General features: G+C 41.0%; 1 protein-coding gene and 1 pseudogene across 1 annotated transcript in view; one reads left to right on the top strand and one right to left on the bottom strand.

Annotated features, from left to right (window-relative positions):
* Positions 1-817: 817 nt before the first annotated feature.
* Positions 818-2249, bottom strand: LOC122234889 (annotated as a pseudogene).
* Positions 2250-6110: 3861 nt separating this feature from the next.
* The window catches only part of TRAM1 (translocation associated membrane protein 1), a 32906-nt gene continuing 19719 nt past the window's right edge, over positions 6111-19297 (top strand). The window contains exons 1-5 of the mRNA XM_042973656.1: positions 6111-6360; positions 14243-14306; positions 16354-16475; positions 16598-16714; positions 18172-18230. Coding sequence (XP_042829590.1) covers positions 6238-6360; positions 14243-14306; positions 16354-16475; positions 16598-16714; positions 18172-18230 — 485 coding nt within the window. The 5' untranslated portion in view covers positions 6111-6237. The remainder of the gene's footprint in view (positions 6361-14242; positions 14307-16353; positions 16476-16597; positions 16715-18171; positions 18231-19297) is intronic.

The raw sequence follows: 19297 nt of genomic DNA, 5'->3' as shown, positions 1-19297 counted from the left end.
CGGTCTGGTTATGTTCCCCTAATCCACTCACCCTCCCAGTTTCACCCCATTCTCTCTTCATTGTACTATCCCCATTCCTGATGATTTCATTTCGTATTTTACTCAGAAAACAGAAGCGATCAGAAGAAGACAACTTCATCTTGCCGTCATCAACCTCTCCATAAACTCCACTCTCCCTCTAGTTACTGTGGGTATCCCAATCCTGTTTCTGTGGGTGCTACACTTCCACGCCAGATGCCATCATCTTTGGAGTGCGTGGAGGGAGCCCCCAGTCCCTGACACAGCAGTGGTGGAAGGTGCCCCCCCATTTCTGCCCAGCATGCTGGTGCTCCCCACTGGGCTGTCTGAAACCTCCTCAGACTATAACTTCATCTGAGGATCTTCCTGCCTGGTCCTCCTTCCTTCTGGTCTCAGGTGTCACGCCTATACAGTGATCTGAAGGCCTTCCCTACTGACTTCTCTCCCCTTTATTTTCCACAAATGTTATTGCCAAAAAAATCTCTTATGCTTCTAACTCTGTCTCGTCTGTTTCCTGGATAACCCAGACTGATGCAATCAGACAACCCTTGCCTTGCCATATCCAATGGTCATCTCAAGTCCTGTGGCTGCCCAGAGTATGATAGGTTTATGAAACTGAAAGACCAATGGAGGATTTTCCCATAAAAGAGTAAAAAATAATTAAATTTTTAAGGTTTGAAAGAGTCTATTTAAATTTAAAAATTCACTTTACTGGAACGATTAGTTTCCAAATGACCAAGAATATTCCTATCACCCCCTGCACCAAGCAAGTCTGGAAAACACCCATCACACTGGTAAGTACTCGTTTATCATCTTTTATTCCAGGTACAGGTTTCCCCTGTTATGGGAAAGTAGAGTGTTCCTTTGAAACCTTTTGTAAGCAGAAATGGCAGAGAGCAAAGAAACAATTATCATTAATGTATATGGAAAGGTTTTTAGCATTCTCAGACCCAAAAAATAATCTTTCTTGGGCTTTTCTGATACCCTAGGACCCATCTTGCCAAAAGATGTACAAAATAAATTGAGATAAAGCACAGATGCTCACAGCCGCAGTTTAAAGCAGCTTGATGCTGAGATGCCGAGTTCCCGGGGAAGGTCCAGGGGAAGGAGCTTGGCAGGGTCACTCTCACGGCCTGGGATGCACATTGCCTCTGTAACCACTCACTGCAAAACAGATGCTGAACGCTATTTTTGCTTCGTGCCTTTTTGAGAAAATCCTCTTCTGGATTTCTTTTGGTCGTCAAAAACAAGTACTAACATCGGTCTTTCATAAAGGGAAGTGGTGTAACGTGAACTTTTGAAAAGCAGGGGACACCTTTACATGAGCTTCAGAAACAAATATTAAATCTGTCTTGTTCACACTTGTTGAGCACTGTCTTGTTCCCTAGTGCTCAACATTTGCTTAGTGCATTGCAAGTGCTATTTATTTATTTATTTATCTATCTATCTTGAAACTGTTCGCTTCTGTTAACCTTATTTCCATTTTGTTTGCCTTTGTGGAGGGGCAGCTTAAGACCACTCCGGGGTTGTTCCTACCAACTCAGTGCCCGGAACAGTGGGAGCTGCACACAGGTCCGCACGGCAGGCTGAGAGCGCCAGGCTTCAGGAGGGAACTGCTGAACAGGCACAGAGGGCACCTGCTACGCCTGCAGACCAGTCTGCGACTTCAGGTTGAGTAGCGGTGACCTCACTGGAGCTGGAGCAGTCCATCCACCCTGAAATTCCTCCTTGGTCACAGCCTTTTCCTTTTCAACCGCTTCAGGTTCTCCGTAGAAGCAGAGATCAGGCGTGACCTCCCATGGGTGTTCACGGGAAATGGCGTCACGCACGTGCAGAACTTCCTGGACCAGCGTCCACCACGTCAGACCCACTGAGCGAGCTCCCTTGTTGTTGCAAGGCATGGCAATGGCCACACGGCGCAGAGGAGAGTTTGTGTTACACAGAGTGATGGCAGGGGAGTTACCAGAAGACGCCTCTGTGGGAGGGTGGTGGTCAGCCCTGGGATCCTAACCACCCCAAGTTTTGGCTCCCGGAAGGCTGCCTGGATCCGGTTAGTGAAGGTTCCAGGAGTGAAGTGGCCGGCAGTGGGACTGGCTCCAGTAGCAGCCGCAAACTTCAGCCCAGCTCGCTGGCCAGGATTCCTGGGTGATAGGACACTGACGTGAGCCATTTTCAACCGCAACAATGGCACAAGCTGCCAGCAGGAGCTTCTCCCACGTTCTCTTCAGATGCCATCACATTTCCTTTTATAGATGTAGTTCCATCTGGAAGTCAAGGTTGGCGCCACCTAAGTGGGTTCCTGCTGCAAGGAATTTGAGGACACCCTCCTCCTCCTTCATTTACAGGACATCAAGGGCTCTGGACATTATGAAAGTTTCCTTTAACGACAGGAATGCAGAACAACACCATATGGACCCTTCCCTGGGTAGCGCAGAAAGGGCAAGTGCTCTTTAAGTATCTTCAAAATCACAAAATTTGTAGAGCCATGATTTCCATTCACCTTTATATGTGTTTGCTGGGTAAACTATTTTAAGGTTTTGTCTAGGCCACGTGAAACCTTTTTCCTTTTCATTCACTCAGTAGACATGGAGCACTAAAACTTGGCAGCATAGTGCCAAGTAATAGGAGATATGATGACGAAATGACTCCCATTTCCCGAGGAGCACTAATCTACGGGACAGGCAGACTTACAATGAGAATACAGTACGGCAACGGCTAAAGTAAAACGATGTACAAAATACGACTGAATTATCAGAGACTTACATATAAAAGCCAAAACTATAAAGCTCTTAGAAAAAAAGACGGTAGTAAATCTGTGTCATCTTGCATTAAGCAATGATTTCCGAGGCCACAGAAAGCAAGTGATAGAAGAGAAGACAGATAAATTGGGCTTCATCAATATTTAAACCTTTTGTGCTTCAAAGGACACCAGCAAGAAAACAGAAAGACAACAAACAGACTGGGAAAAAAATATTTCCAAGTCACGTGTCTGATAAGGGACTTGTATCTAGAATACATTTTAAAAACTCATAACCCAATCAATTTTTTAAAAAATAACCCGTTATAGAAACTAGCAAAAGACTTGAATAGACATTTCTCCAAAGATGGCTAGTAAGCACATGAAATGGCTACTGATAAACAGCATTAGTCAGTAGGGAAATGTACATCTAAGACACACCCACTGGGATAGATAAAATTAGAAGACAGAAAATAACAACTGTTGGGAAACGTGTACAGAAATCGGAACCCTCAGACGTTGCTGGTAGGATCGTAAGATCCTTTAAGTGGTACAGCCACTTTGGAAATCAGTCTGACGGTTTCTCAAAAAGTAAAACATAAAGTTGCCATATGACCAGCAATTCTACTGTTCCACTCCTAGGTATACAGCCCAAAAGAACTGAAAATAAGCATCCTTACAAAACTTATGTACTAATGTTCACAGCAGCATCACTCACAATAGCCAAAAAGTGGAAACAAACCAAATGCCTATGAACTGATAAATGGATAGAGAGGATGTGATATATCCTTACAATGGATATTATTTTGCCCATAAAAAGGAATGAAATGCTGCTACATGCTACAACACGGATGAACCTCAAAAACCTCACTTATGGTGAGTGAAAGAAGCCAGTCACAAACGACCACAATTCTGTGTATATGAAATGTCAGAACAGGCAAATCTAGAGATGCAGAGAGATTAGTGGTTGCCAAGGGCTGCCAAGACTGCCTGGGAAAATGGAGAGTGAGTGGTAACGTGTATGGGATTTTTTTGGAGGATGATAAAAATGTCCTTAAGTTAGAATGTGATGATGTCGCACAACTTTGTCAATATACTCAACACCATCAAATTGTGCACTTGAACTATATGATATAAATTATTAAAAACTTAAAATTTCAGCTTAAATTTTTTTAATGTTTGTTTATTTTTGAGAGAGAGAAAGAGAGAGCACAAGCAGGAGAAGGGCAGAGAGACAGAGGGAGACACAGAATCCGAAGCAGGCTCCAGGCTCTGAACTGTCAGCACAGAGCCCGACGCAGGGCTCGAACCCATGAACTGTGACATCGTGACCTGACCCGGTCGGACACTTAACCGACTGAGCCACCCGGGCGCCCCTAAAATTTCAACTTAAAATCTTAAAAATGTGTTTTAAAAAACACAATTGAATCATAAGAGACAGAATGCCTAGATCAGTCATAGAAGTCAGTGAAGGTTTCAAAGAGATCACACATGAATGTGACTTGGAGAAACAGTGGGAGAGTGCTGGGTGTATGAAGGGGAAAGGAGAAAACATTTCAGGCAGAAGCAGCAGCAGGCACAAAGCCAGGGGAGAACGCATCCTGTAGAGTGTATAGTGTGTGAAGTCAGGAATGCTTGAACTAAGAAATTGGAGTCTATTACGGCAGGGTTTGAGCCTGTCTGGGTAGGCAGGGGCCAAATCATGAAGAGCTATTTAGTCATGCTAGCTTTCCATGAAAGAAAAGGAAAACCACCGAGAAATCTTGAGCCTGTTCAATGCATCATTCTAATGTAAAAATTGAAAGGTGATTTGGAGGTAAATGAAACTAGTAATCATTTGACCAGAAAGAAGAACATTCATAGCTAATGTGTATAGAGCCCTAATTCTCTACAAAGCACTTTCTTGGAATCATCTCATGTAATTGCATCTCATTTAATTACAATCATCTCCTCTTTATAGAAATGATATCAGCATGGCTTGATCCCTTAACTCTTTCAAGTCTTCAGGCAAATATAACTTCCCCACGCTTCCCTTACTCCATTTGCTTTATTTTTTTGTCTAGGACCCTCATCTCAACTTAACATATGTTTCACTTTTTAAATCCTGTTTAAAGATCCTTTCCACTCTCTAAAATGAAAATGCCCAAGAACAGGTTAATTCGTATTTCTCATTCAGTTCTGTATCCTCAGTGCTGAGCACGTGGGCAAACGCTCAGTATTTTTCTCAATAAATGAATACACAAATGAGGAAATCGAGTCTCATAGAAATTAAGTAACTTGTCCATGGTCATTCAGGTCATAAGTGGCAGAATTCGGACTCAAAAAACCATCATCTTAAACCACTCAGTGATTCACCAGAGTTGTAATGTTGTAAGCAAGAAATAAGTCCCTTCCTCAGGCTGTGGCAGTGGTAAAGGTGCAAGGGGACAGAATTACCTGTGTCTGACAATAGTATGGATGTGAAAGAATGCTGAAAGGTATCAGTCCAGGATGACTTCGGTTTCTAGATTTGGCAAATGGGTAAACAGTGGTGCAATTTAAAAGAAAAAGTACAAAGAAGTCTTGGTTTGAGAAGATAAAAGAGGAAGACCTATCTAGTCCAGAAACCTTCGTTACCATCTCTCTAGATTACTAAGAAATGCAAATAGGGATCAAGCAAGTAAACCCAAAGTGATGGTGATTGTTTTCAGGGAGAGACCCAACGGGGGCAGGGAAGGGCGGGGGATGGGTAGGTGGGGCTGAATAGGAACTGTTCCTTTTTTAAAACTCGTTCAAGCTTTCAACAGTTTTTTTTAAGTCACCAAGAGAGTTCAAAATAACTCTGAAGTTAATTTTTAAAAGATGCTAAAACTGAAGGATGCACCTTACCCTTGTGTATGTAGTTAGGCTGTGGTCGTATTTAGATGATCTTGATGGCGGCTGCGGCTTTCAAGAAGTGACTATCTATATGGAGACAAGCACTGACACCCAAGCCCAGCGTGGGCAGGTGGGCTGGAAGGCATGCTTGCGACCCTGCACGCCACCGCACGTGGCCGCTCTCTGACCCGCCGCGGACTCAGCCTGTTAACTAGGCGCTGGAAGCTCGCGCCTCAAACGACTCCCAACCTCCGTCCGGCAGCGGAGCAGTGGGCGTGCCGCTCTGGTTCAGTACCCAGGCCCGGCCGTGGGCCGACGGCCTCCGGTCCCCAGGCGGCGCTGTGGGCTCGCAGGGGCGGCCCCGGCACGAGCGAGCGCCGTCTCCCCGGTGCGCATGCTCACCCCCGCTGTGGGCTTGCCTTTATTTATTTTTTTTTTATTTTTTTTTTTTTCGGGCGGCCCTGGCGGCTGCGTACTGGCTGTGGGATGGGAAGTGAAGCCCCAGCGAGTGGCAGCGGCGGGGCTGTGAGGAGCAGGCAGGGGGAGGCGGCGGCGGCAGCTAGTCGGTGAGCAGCTGGAAAGAGCGGAGCCGGGGAGCACCTGCAGGCACGGGCGGTGGCTTCACCATGGCGATTCGCAAGAAGAGCACCAAGAGCCCCCCGGTCCTGAGCCACGAATTCATCCTGCAGAATCACGCGGACATCGTCTCCTGTGTGGCGATGGTCTTCCTGCTGGGGCTCATGTTCGAGGTGAGTCCGCCCCGCGCCCCAACCGCCCGCCCCGCCGCCCCCTCCCCGGGCTGCCAGCCTCGGGCCCCCGGCTCCCCCGCCCCTCGGCCCCTCGGTCCTGGACCGCGGGGGACGGGGCTGGGGGGGAGGTGCCGGCCCCCTGGACCCCGAGGTGCAGGCCTGCCCTGCCCTGCCCCGCGCGGGCCTGGGGATGCCGAGCCCCGGCAGGCCTGGCCACCGCCCGCAGGAGCTGGGGGCCACCGCGGCGCCCACTTAGCCTCCGCGCACACCCCGCCCCCGCCCCAGTCCCTGTCCCCGTCCCCTCCCGCCGGCCGCGCCGCGCAGTTCCTGGTTCCCGCGAAGGGTTACGTGGCAGCCGGCGAGGGGCCGGCGGGCGGCGGGGGCGGCCCCTGTGCCGCCGAGCTGGCTCCCGGGCGGGTGGGCGGGCTGGCTGGGGGATGGCCGGCCCTGGGCGCCGAGTGCGTCCGACCGGCGCGGGCTGGAGACTAGGGGAGGCCAGGCCTCGGGGGGGGCCCTTGTAGGACCGAGTTCGGGATGAACGGGCAACAGCCGGAGCCAGGCGTCTGCTGCCTGTTTGAAGGGCGGTGGCCGCGGGGCAGCGAGTGATCTCCACGAGTTCGGTACATTGAGGCACACCCGATTGTTTTCATTCTTCTCTCCCAAGCTGGTATTATTACCACTTACCGAACTTTCTGCCGTGACTCTTGCTTTTTCCTTAAAGAAACAAGATCTGATCCATAAATGTAGCTCCTGAACAGCCGTGCCAAGAAACCGAGTGATTTTCTTTTTGTTTCTTGAAGTATGAGAGAATGGAAATGTCAGGAGTGTGTAAATTCTCTTCCCACATGCCTAGTATTTTGATGACTTATTTAACAGCTGTTGAATAGGGGTAATAAACTTTGCAAGGTGAACGTGTATGTAACATCCTACGGTTTTCTTTCCCTCGCTCCTCAGTACACACGCCCATTCCTTACCTTCTTTTCCTTTAAAAATTTTCTATATAGCCGCTATGCCCCATCAGATATACCAATTATTTTACTTATGTATGGTTTGTCTCCCTCCTCCTGGGAATATAACTTCGGTGAGGGCAGAAACTTTGAGGTTTTATTAGTCTGTTTCCAGTGCCTGGAATAGTACCTGGGATATAGTAGGTGCTTTAAAAATATTTGTTGAATGAGTGACATTAAGAATTCTTGAGAAAAACTAATAGAACGAGACTGCCAGTGACAGATGAATAAATTTTTTTTGTGAACAAGATGAATAAAATTTTTAAGTGGAGTCGATGTGGGTTTTATAAATGTTATTAGGTAAGTTAACATTTTAGTTTACTTTTACTTCTCTTTTAATAGGCTTTTCTGGACCTAGATAGATTTTTTTGATTCCTGATAGTGTCATTTATTCCACCCAGTCCACTACTAAGGAGGTAGTAGGTATGGTGGAAGGAAAAGTTAGAAGGGAACTAACTACCATACGTCCCACGCTATTAGGCTGGCCCTATGCTACTTACTTATTGGGTGACTCAAGTCTAAGCCTGAGTGTTTCTGTGTAAGGAAATAACAGCACCTGTGGCATTATCACAGCCGCTGTTACAAGAATCAGATAATATGGTGTGAGAGCATCTGATGGTTGTGTAAAGTACTATATGAATGTATGATATTAAAAATGCAATTCTAACATTTGTACTCACTTTCTGAATTTTGCATTTGTATACATTTTCTGCCTTGATATTTGAAGTAATACTTTGGTATGTACAATTTTGTAAAAACAGTTTTGTGAAAGTTGCCATAACCCATCTTCACATGTTAAGAATTCCTGACTTTAAAAATATAATTTAAGAGTAATATTACCTGCAGGGTATATTTGCATTGTTTTCAATGAAATGGAATATAAATCAGAAATCCCGACACTTAAAAATGGTGTAACTTTGCTTTTATGTAAGAGATTTCACACTCTTCTACCGTATTTTGAGGGGAGTTCACCACCTATACCTTGCCCCACGTCAATGATTTTTTTATATAGTGAGTGGATTTTTGACTCTATGTAATCTGTAAAATTTGTAAATCTGAAAAGACACAACAAAGACTTAAATAGAAGTTGAGGGAACATTAAAGTAATATACAGAAGAGGGGTGTTTGTGCAAATTGTACATGTTTCTTACCACATGTTAAAGTTTTAGGATTTGAATGCATGTTATCTACATATCAGAAAAACTTAATTAGGTTAGTTTTCCTATTTGACTTTTAAAATAATTGCTGCTGAATCTCAAATTAACTAACATTAACGTAACTATAGAATTACAGTATTTGTGCTAGAATAATAGAGAAGTTGATGTTTTTGCTATAGAACCTGCTAAGCCTTTTGTGTAAATATATTGAGGAAATGTCAGAGGATTTATGGTGAAATTGACAAAATGATAACAGATACTGTATTACTAGCCAAAATGAAAAATCGATATAGATATACTGTAGAAGCATAGATGCTGTAGCTAAAGGGGCTCATGTTCAAGTTAGGGCTCTGCAGCCTGCTCACTAGGTGACCTAGGGCATATCATTTAACTTCTCAGAACTTGTTTCCTTTTCTGTAAAACCAGGCTCATTGGGTTACTCTGAGAATTAAATTAACTAATGTGTATCATGGCTTTAGTTCAGTGCTTGGCTTACAGGAGCCATGCCATAAATAGTAGCTATTATTATTCATTAGATATTTATCAAAGTTGAAAATAGAAGACAGCATTTTTTTTTTAATGTGTATTTTTGAAGGAGAGAGAGAGAGAGAGAGAGAGGCAGAGCTTGAACGGGGAAGGGGCAGAGAGAGTGGGAGACACAGAATCCAAAGCAGGCTCCAGGCTCTGAGCCGTCAGCACAGAGCTGGACGTGGGGCTCCAACCCACAAACCGTGAGGTCATGACCTGCGCCGAAGTCGGACACTTAACCGACTGAGCCACCCAGGCCCCCCTAGAAGACAGCATTTTTAAATGTGAGAGAAGAGTCCGGTGGTTAGCATTTAAAGAGATTCATATACAAAAAAGGTTGAAAAAGAAGTAGACTGTTTTGGAGAAATCGAAGTTTAATTTCCAGGAAACTTCATGTTATCAAAAATTGCTTGTAACTTAAAATCATGGTTTTAGCAGTCAGTATCTGTCCACATAATGCATATCACGGTCTATAGTTAATGACTTCATATTTGAGTTAGGAAAATTTGAACAATCAAAAAATACAAGGATGTTTGGGAATTCAAGTGAGGATAAGAGGAGTTAGGGCTTTCCAAGAGGAATATTTTCATCTGGAAAGGAGCTTCTTTGCAGGAGGCCGAGTTGTGTGTACCAAGCAGACTTGAGGGAGCATTTACAATTGTAGCTATCTTGGAAGAGTTCTAGAGGCTTGTTGTATTTTTAAGGATGACGTGCCTTAATGCTAACATTTTCTTTCCATCTCATTTTTTAAGAACTTAAGTTTATATAAGCTGGTGGGGAAGTGGAATTTGATACTCAGAAATTGTCTTTATCTTTCAGGCATACAGTCAGTATAGTAAGTCACACCTTCCTCTAACAAGCACAAAATAATTTTAGCAAGAAAAAAATACCAAGCCCCAGCTGGTGATCACTTGATTAAGCAAACATTAGGATATTCATGATATTACATACTCATAGAATTAGGTAATTCCTCAGGATTTATGTGACCTGTTCAAGATGTATCTATATAAGTCTCATTCTTTTCTCGTAAATGTCCAAAACTGTCATAAACTCAGTTATTTTTACTTCTGAATGTAACACAGGTTTCTGCAACGTATTTTATTCCAAACTAATTTTTGTCTTACTATTAACTGATTGTAATATTAATTTAAAGGATTGCTAGCTGGGGTGTGAGTCTTAGGAGGCCTGGAAATGGCTAATAGCATGATTACTGGTTTACTTTTTCAATAAACTTTTTGGGATGTGTGGTTTGTATTTTTCCTCTTGCTCTACTTAATGCCACATGCTAAAGTAGCTGGAGGCCAGGTTTTAATTGTATTTGGAAGCCCACCATAAAAAGACAATCCAGTTTTTGTTGCTTTTGGTATTTGATATTAAATTTATCTTTAAAGAATGTCACTTGTCCTTTTTAAAGGACTCCTAAGTAGTTTTCTTAGCTATGGTAGTGGTGACCTCATATGCCAAACTAGAAACAGGTATGTGGTGAAAGTATGTTATGTGCTGATGTGTGAGAAGTCTAAACAAAGATATCAAAAAAATGAGATTTAGTAATCAGTCAACTTTATTAAAAATAATCACATGAAAGCAGTGTTGCCCTAGAAACTCATGCCCTCATTCTGCTCTAATGCATCCGTATGAATGACCCAAATGGTAATACCAGAAGCCTTCCTCGCCTTTTCTATTCGAGTGACCTTTACATATCTACCACAGTTAAGCAACTCACTTTAGTGCCCATACTGTGGACTTTATCACGTAGCCTGCCTTGTTTCCAGATTCTGAATTCCAGTAGAACAGAACACAGCCACAACCTACATATTGTTTCATCTCCCTCATTCTGCTGTTCGTATGCCAGCTCTCTACCTAATCTAAGCTTTTATGGTCCCTTGGCCCTCGCATTGCTTTGCTTTCTTCCTGTAGACTGTAACTGCTTGTCCCCACTCACCCCAGGCCCTCAGCTCCCTTTCCTCATGGTCTTTCTCCATATTAGCCCTGCAAATATCCAACCAGCATCCGCCTTTTATGTGCTTCTCCATTCATGGATTGCTGAGGGCTGCCAGAGAAAGTGCTACACTTGTGCGGATAGATTATGTTACAAATCAAAGGTTTCTAATCTCAGACATCAGTAACACCCAGTGATCTTTTTTACTTTTCCCTGGCCAGCTCCTTTCCCTATAGGAACAATATAAATATTCATCATCCAAATCCCCCATTACGCTTAACAGATGGCATTGCTTTTTTTTTCCCCCTACAGAGAAAATAAGAGTTTATTAGATGTGAATTTCTTCAGTTTTCCTGCCTTTTGCACTTATCTGTCTCATCCATTACTGCTTCTTCATCTAAGAAGAAAACTATTCAAAATTAACTTCTAGCTCTATCCTTACATTTCATTCCTTGTGAGATCTTCCTGTCCATTATCCCCTTCTATGCTGAATTTCTTCCTTTTCCCTGGCACCTTCTTAATTGTCCCCACACAAGCTCAGTCTCTCTCGTCATAAAAACATTAATTTTGACCTGGCATCTATTGCTAGATACCATTTTCTTTCTATTGTGTTCTTCAGTCCACTGTATGTGGTTTTTGCTCTCACTTCTTCATTGGGATCACTCAAGCTGTGACCACTGTTGACTTCTTAAACTGTCCAGTCGATTGTACTCTTTTCCTGCCAAGTCTCTTTTGAAACCTTGACTTTATTAGCCATACCTTTTTGCCATGTTTCCTCCTTAGCTTCAAGGGCATCAAGCCCTCTTCATTCTCTTTCTGCCTCTCTGACCATTTCTTCTCATTTTGCCACCAGCTTTTTCTCTGCCCACTCCGTGGCTCTGATGTTGTCCTACTTCTCTACAAACACTGTGCACTCTCCATGAGTGATTTATGTACCCCCAAAGCTTCAACTACTACCTGTAAAGTAGAGACTCCCAAGTCTTTAAGCAAGGGTCTCTCGGCAGAGTTCCAGGCATAGGCTTATATGCCCACTGGTCTTTCCACATGTGTATCTCACAGAAATCTAAGTTCATCTAAAACTCAGTTTTTTCCTCTTTTCCCCAAAATCTGCTCCTCCTCTTGTATTCCACATTTTTATTAATAGTGTTACTTTTCACCTAATTGTTCAAGCTGTAAGTGTCCGTACATAATCTTTGACTCTTTCCTATTACTCCCCAAGCCTTATTCTGCCTCTATCCCACTATCACCGTGTTAGTTTAGGTCTTACTGTCTTTCATGTGGTATCTTGCAGAAGTTTTATATTTTGATTTGTGTACTTCATTTTATGTGTTATCGAGTATTTATTCAACAGTATCGATCAGTCAATCTAATATGGGTCAGGAGGCCCCATGCTGGGCTCTAAGCATGTAATGAAGAAACAGGCATGGTCCCATCTCTTACGGAGCTTACTTTCTAAAGAGTGTGATAGAAATTAGTAATATTATCACACCAACAGTATGTGTTTTGAAAGAAAGGAACACAGTTTTCTGAGATAATCTAACCAAGGAAGTGACCTACTCTAAGAAGACAGGGAAGGTGGGGCGCCTGGGTGGCTCAGTCGGTTAAGCGGCTGACTTCGGCTCAGGTCATGATCTCACGGTCCGTGAGTTCGAGCCCCGCGTCGGGCTCTGTGCTGACAGCTCAGAGCCCAGAGCCTGCTTCGGATTCTGTGTCTCCCTCTCTCTCTGACCCTCCCCCGTTCATGCTCTGTCTCTCTCTGTCTCCAAAATAAATAAACGTTAAAAAAAAATTAAAAAAATAAAAAATAAAAAATAAAAAAAAAAGAAGACAGGGAAGGCTTCCTTGAAAAGGTGTGATTGAACTGAGATCTGAAGGGGGAAGGTTTTCAACAGGGTTTCAGATAGAACTTGCACAGACCCTGTAATAGGGAGGAGTGCGGGAGGCAGTGGTCTGAGGTAGGGCTGGAGAGAAGGGAATGGGCACAGATTGTTGTATGGGCCGCGTTAAAGATCTTGTTCTTTATCCTACAAAGAATGGGAATCCAGTGAAGGATTTTTGGGGTGGGGATAGAGGATGGGTGGCATGGGGAAAGGTGTTAACATGGTCAGAAGGTGATTCCGGTTGAAGTGTGGAGAATGGATCTGATGCTTTAGAGACCACTTAGTAGGTTACATCCGTGATCTTTCTGAAAAATACAATTAAACTCCCCCCGCCCCCACAATTCTCCAGTTGTGCCAAAATAAAATCTAAACTATTTAGTTCAACAAACAAGGCCCTTCCTAGCACTCGATAAGTTTTCTAGTCTTTTCTACTGCTTACTGATGCATATCCATGCCAGGCCTCATGTTTGCTGCTACTCAACCTTTGTGCTTTCTCTTCTTTTATCTAAGCTGCCCTCTTCGTCCCTCTTTATGAGGCTAGGGAACTTCTGTTTCCAACAAGAGACAGTTCCACACCACATGCTCTGAGAAGCCTTTGCCTCATTCCCCACTCCAGGAAAAAAGCAAAAACAAAAACAAAATGCATTCTTTATCCTGAGTACCTGTTTGCACTGATTCTATAGAATTATAACACTTTGTTTACTTATCTTCCTGACCCAACTGAGCTGTGAGTCATCAAGAATTGTATCATTCATCTTTGTTGTCCTTTCTTGTCTAGCACATTACCGGGCGCCTATAAATATTGAATAAGCATTCCATCTTTCTGTTCTGACCACTTCACTTTCACCAGTAGTCAGGTCAGTTAAGTATTTATTGACCACTTAACTGTCTCAAATGTGTGGGAGATAAACATACACCACAGACCCCACCTTGGATCCATTTTGTCATGGTAACTGTGCTTCCTTTTCTGTATGAATTTACATTCCAGTTTTTTCTTGATAGGAACTTTGCTCATGGTACAGAGTAGAGAGCCTTTTTTGGATCAAATCCCTATTTACTGAAACTGCAGAGTGTCCCTTTAGAAATCTAAAGTTAGGAATAACACAGACTCATCTAAACTGCAGCACTCTCAGGTGAATTATGTTCACTCCCAAGCTCAACTCCTTGGTGATCAGGAATTCCAGTTGGGCCTGTCATGGTGCCACAGGAACTAGGGTGCCCTTGGTTCTTAGATTTGGGGCAGAACTTTTAATGGTTTCCTCCCCTGGTCTTCTGTTTGGGAGAAGGTCACAGATTAACTTGATCTTTTTTTTTTCTTTCTTTCTGTCTTTCTCTCTTCCTTCCTTCCTTCCTTTCTTTCTTTCCTTCTAGATAACAGCAAAAGCCTCTATCATTTTTGTGACTCTTCAGTACAATGTTACCCTCCCTGCAACAGGTAGGTAGTTTTCTGTTAGTTTACTTGAACAAACTTGGAAATTTCCATGAATACTAAATTCCTTCATTTTAACAGATTTCATTCATGATTAGGCTGAACATTATTATGATGATTTTGTAATGCAGAAATGATGTTTTTGTTGGCTGCACCATATGCACTATATGAAAATCGGAATTTATGTGTTTAATGTTTATTGTATATTTTCTAAGTGGCCTTGACTTTCCTTTTTTTTTTTTTCTTTTTGCCTTCTCTTCCTTCTGATCTTTTCCATAAGAAAATTCTAAGAATAGATATTGTTAAAGTGTTATCATTCAATCAAGGTTTCTAAAGGTACAGTGTTTAGGTTCAGTTTCTCTGACCTAGGAGTTATGTTTTGGACCTATAATAATCCTTTTAAGCCTGTTTTATTTTTGTGTTTTTGTTGTGCTCTACCTGTAATAGTTACTTGATTAAAGAGGAAGTCAGTAAACTCTAGGAGTTATAATAGCATCCAAACTACACTTTCAGGCTTTATTTTTAAAAGTTTTCTTTCTTTCTTTCTTTCTTTCTTTTTTTTTAATTTTAAGTAGGCTTCACACCCAACATGGGGCTTGAACTTACAATCCTAAGATCAAAAATCACATGCTATACCACCTGAGCCAGCCAGGCACCCCTAAATGTTTTATTTCTAAATTGGGCTATGTGAAAATCAAGTTGTTATTGGATATTGGTTGCAATTGAATACAGTAATACAGTTAACTAGCATGGGTGAGGGTATTTGGCTAATAAAATATTAACATATTCAGACAAGTATTTGGCTCTGTATTTAGAATGCAAGATCAGATAGATGTATGTATGTATATATATATATGTATATATGTGTATATATATATATACACACATATATATATATATATATATATATATATATATATAAAACATTGAATTGGATTTAATTCAGTTATATAGTTGTATAAATACAGTTGACCCTTAAGTAATGCAGAGGTTAGGGGCATCGACCGCTGCACAATCAAAAATCCATATATAATTTTTGAATCCCCACAAACTTAGCTACAATAGCCTACTGGTGACCAGAAGCCTTACCAATAACATAAACTGTCAATTAACATGTTTTGTGTATGTATTATATACTGCATTCTTATAATAAAGTAAGCTAAGAGAAAAGAAAATATTATTTAAAAAAAGAAAATGTTACTAAAATCATAAGGACAAGAATGTACATTTACAGTACCGTACTGTATTTCTTGAAAGAAATCGGCAGGTAAGTGGACCCATGCAGTTCAAACCCGTGTTGTTCAGATGTCAATCATATTTGATTTAGTGACTTAGATATCAGATCCCTTAAAATCACAAAGTTGTTTTGAAATTTGAATATGCCAGAGAAGAATAATGCTTCTTTTCCCCAATTGTTTCCATAATCGTAAAGCTTGGTAATAAGCTATAGCAATTCGCAAGTATTTGATTAAGATTTGTTTTGAAAAATGACAATTTCAAGGATTAAAAACAATTTTAAGTAGCAGTTGCTTCTATCTCTACTGCTTATAGATCAAAACTAATTCATATATAGATTAAATCATTTTTTTCCATCAGAATCATAATGAAGTGTTTAATTTGAAATGAGGTAGAAAGTTTCAAAATTCCATGAACAGACAGACATACAGGCTAAGTATAACTTTGTGTAACCTAAGTATAATCCGATCTCTACCTGGGATAATACCAATTTTACAGTCTTTTCGAGGATCTGAGTATGGCCTCCCTTTCCCTGTTTTTTGGTCTTTGATGGCTGTAATGGCTGTAACTAACACGTGTCAGATCTTTTGTAAGTAATTTCTGAGGCCTTAGATTTCTAAGTGGTGTCTTCAATTTTCATTGCTCCTAAGACTCAAAATGTCTAAAGGCAAATTACCTATGATGTTTCTGTGGGATTTATTTATTAGGTTATTAGTCTTCTTTTGTTTGTTTCCATAACTATGTTGTACTTAGTGCTGTTTTTATAATCTTAATGTATATTTTTGTGTATGTGTGTCCTGTCCTTTTTGGCCTTCAGAAGAACAAGCTGCTGAATCAGCGTCCCTTTATTACTATGGTATCAAAGATTTGGCTACAGTTTTCTTCTACATGCTAGTGGCGATAATTATTCATGCCATAATTCAAGAGTATGTGTTGGATGTAAGTATGCAATCTTAGAAATCTATACTTTGTAAAGTACTAGCTCTCCATACTGTGGTAGTCATATATTAAATATATTTTATAACATATTCTTAATTACTAATGGTTGTTTTTATTTTTAGAAAATTAATAGGCGAATGCACTTCTCCAAAACGAAACACAGCAAGTTTAATGAATCTGGTCAGCTTAGTGCATTCTACCTTTTCTCTTGTATTTGGGGCACATTCATTCTAATATCTGTAAGTATATACTGTGCTGAAGTTTTCATTTCTTAAAGTATTTATGTTGTATACCCAGAACAAAAAATGATGTCCTATTTTTAATGCTCGTAAGCAAATCCTGAACCTTAGAAAATCCCTCTTCTATTCTTGTTCTTATCTAAGATGAGGAATTCTGTTTGAACTAGTATAAATTAGATTTCAGCGATAAATGGCTCTTTTGATTAGTTTTTATACAGCAGAAATTCTAAACTATGTCTATGTTTCAGAAAGTTATTCATTTTCAGTCAGTCTGAATGTCGATTTTGTATCTTGTAGTCATTTGCAGATAATTCTCTATTGGCAAAAAGAGTCAGAGGTCAGTGATACTTTTAGTGGGTTCCATGAGTTGTAATGTTTCCAGTCATTTCCTCTTTTAAAAATAGTCTGAGGGGCTCCTGGGTGGCTCATTTGATTAAGTGCCTAACTCTTGATCTCAAAGTCATGAGTTCAGGCCCCATGTTGGGCTCCAAGGTGGGTGTGGAGCCTACTGAAAAAAGAAAAAAGTCGAGTATTGTCCAAGCAACTTAAAATATTATATAACTTTTCAGTTAAAGCCATCAAAACCTTTAAGTGTATCATTCTAACTAATGAGGGGGAAGAGAGTATCTACATCAGTTTTAATATTCACATTCTCTGAAATTTATATGGACTCCAGAATGTACAAATTTTTGAGTTTATCAGGACACACAATTTTTTTGCATTACTGTGTTAAAGATGAGTAAACAGGCAAGTGTATGATATTTAATGTTGGAAATACACTAAAACTCAATCTTTCCAGGGCTCATTCCATTTTATACTGCTGTTTCTATAATACTTTATAAATGAATGTAATTTTAGCTTAAAATCTAGTGTACAATTTTTTGAAAAAAATATAAAAGTACACATTTCAGTGGGAAATTATTTTTATTAAAGATAAGTCATTTGAGAGGTTTTTTTGTTTGCTTGTTTTTACGTGTACAATAATTCTCACTGAATAGATGGGGTCAGTGTGTGGACATCAATCATCCTATAAAACTGGGCAACACCTTCACCCTCCATCCACTGCCAAGTGCCACGTCTTCCTCAAAACCCTCCTCCAATTACCCGAGACGAAATACATCTCTCCCGCAGCCATTGTTAACCTCTGTTATGTACATTACTGGTTTTTGGTTGTTTTATGTTTGTTCGCCTACATGTATTTTTTATCCTGATGAATTGAAAGAATTTTGAAGGCCAGGAATTATTCTTATTTGACCTCATGTCTCTCATAGTGGTTTTTACTTTGCTAAAATAAGCAATTCAACGGACTCAGAAATAACTGAAAAGTTCAACTTCAGTGGGACTCTTTGGAGCCTGGTCTGGGAAATTATAAATGTTCAAGAAATGAAAATACAGTGTTATTTTCCAAGAAGTTTGCATTGTACTCAATAGGCTAATTTTTATATCTTCTTTCTTAGGAAAACTACATCTCAGACCCAACTATCTTGTGGAGGGCTTATCCCCATAACCTGATGACGTAAGTCATTTTTAGCAGGCTTTTCCTAGTAATGGACCATGGTCATGTCACTTTTAAGCAGAATCCGTTCTTGTCATTCTCTTTAGGACTTTGCAAATTCATACAGTAGCTACGTCATCGGCAGTCCTGCTGCCATAAGAAAAAAATGTGCTTTTTTCATGTATATAATATTTCCAACATGTTCATTAGCTTGAGAAAACCGATTTTAACAAGATTCGTAATTTAGTTCTCTGTTTTCCCTTCTCCCTCATCCTTTCTGCTCATCAGTTCTCCATCTTCTCCATACTTTTGCTCCTTTTCTTTATCCCAGTCTCTTTTTATTCCTTTCATTTCTTGTTCTTTTACACTGTAAACTTGAAGGTAGGGATTGTTGTCTCTTTTATATCTTCCTAGCCCCCAAGGTGTCTATATAGACCTGTAAAACCGCCCAGGGTTGCAAAGACATTCTGCTAAATGACTCATTCTTCAAGCCCAGCTCTAGTAGGACTATTCCGCATTATTTTTCCTTGCTACTTTAGCCTGTATTGTCTTTTGCTTTCCTGAATTTGTCTTTTTGGTGTATTTTGGTAATATCTCTATATTGTCTTGAATGTTCTATAATTGCCTCATTTGTGTAAGTTATATTGTACCCATGCCCACCAAGACTCTGTGTACCTTGACGGCAGTAGGAACTATCTCTATATTATATTCCTTCGTTGTGCCAGGCTGTATGTAGGTGTTCACCACCTAGACAGTGTTCAGTCAATGCCCTATGATGTAACAGTTGGAGAAAAAGATATGAAGGGAACAACATGGCCATGCATACCTTTGTTTTAGGTCCAGCAGTAATACCCATACTGCTGAGTCATTCTAACTTTAAAAATGATATTAATTCAATGAGCTTTTGTGGAATAGGATGGTAGACATCAGGTTTATATGGGACTGTATCTCCCCTCTCCGCAAAAAACTTATTCCCGATTGGCTTTGTGTTTTCTATTATAGAAATCTGGAGGAGTAGGAGAATGGAGAACAAAGAGAAAGCAGGGGCACTGGAGGGTTATAATGTCATGAGACTGTTGATTCTAGGC

Source organism: Panthera tigris, chromosome F2 (genome assembly GCF_018350195.1).
Source record: "Panthera tigris isolate Pti1 chromosome F2, P.tigris_Pti1_mat1.1, whole genome shotgun sequence".
Classification (NCBI taxonomy): Eukaryota; Metazoa; Chordata; class Mammalia; order Carnivora; family Felidae; genus Panthera; species Panthera tigris.
Note: the sequence above shows the minus strand (reverse complement) of the source record. Positions and strands in the feature narration are given on the sequence as shown.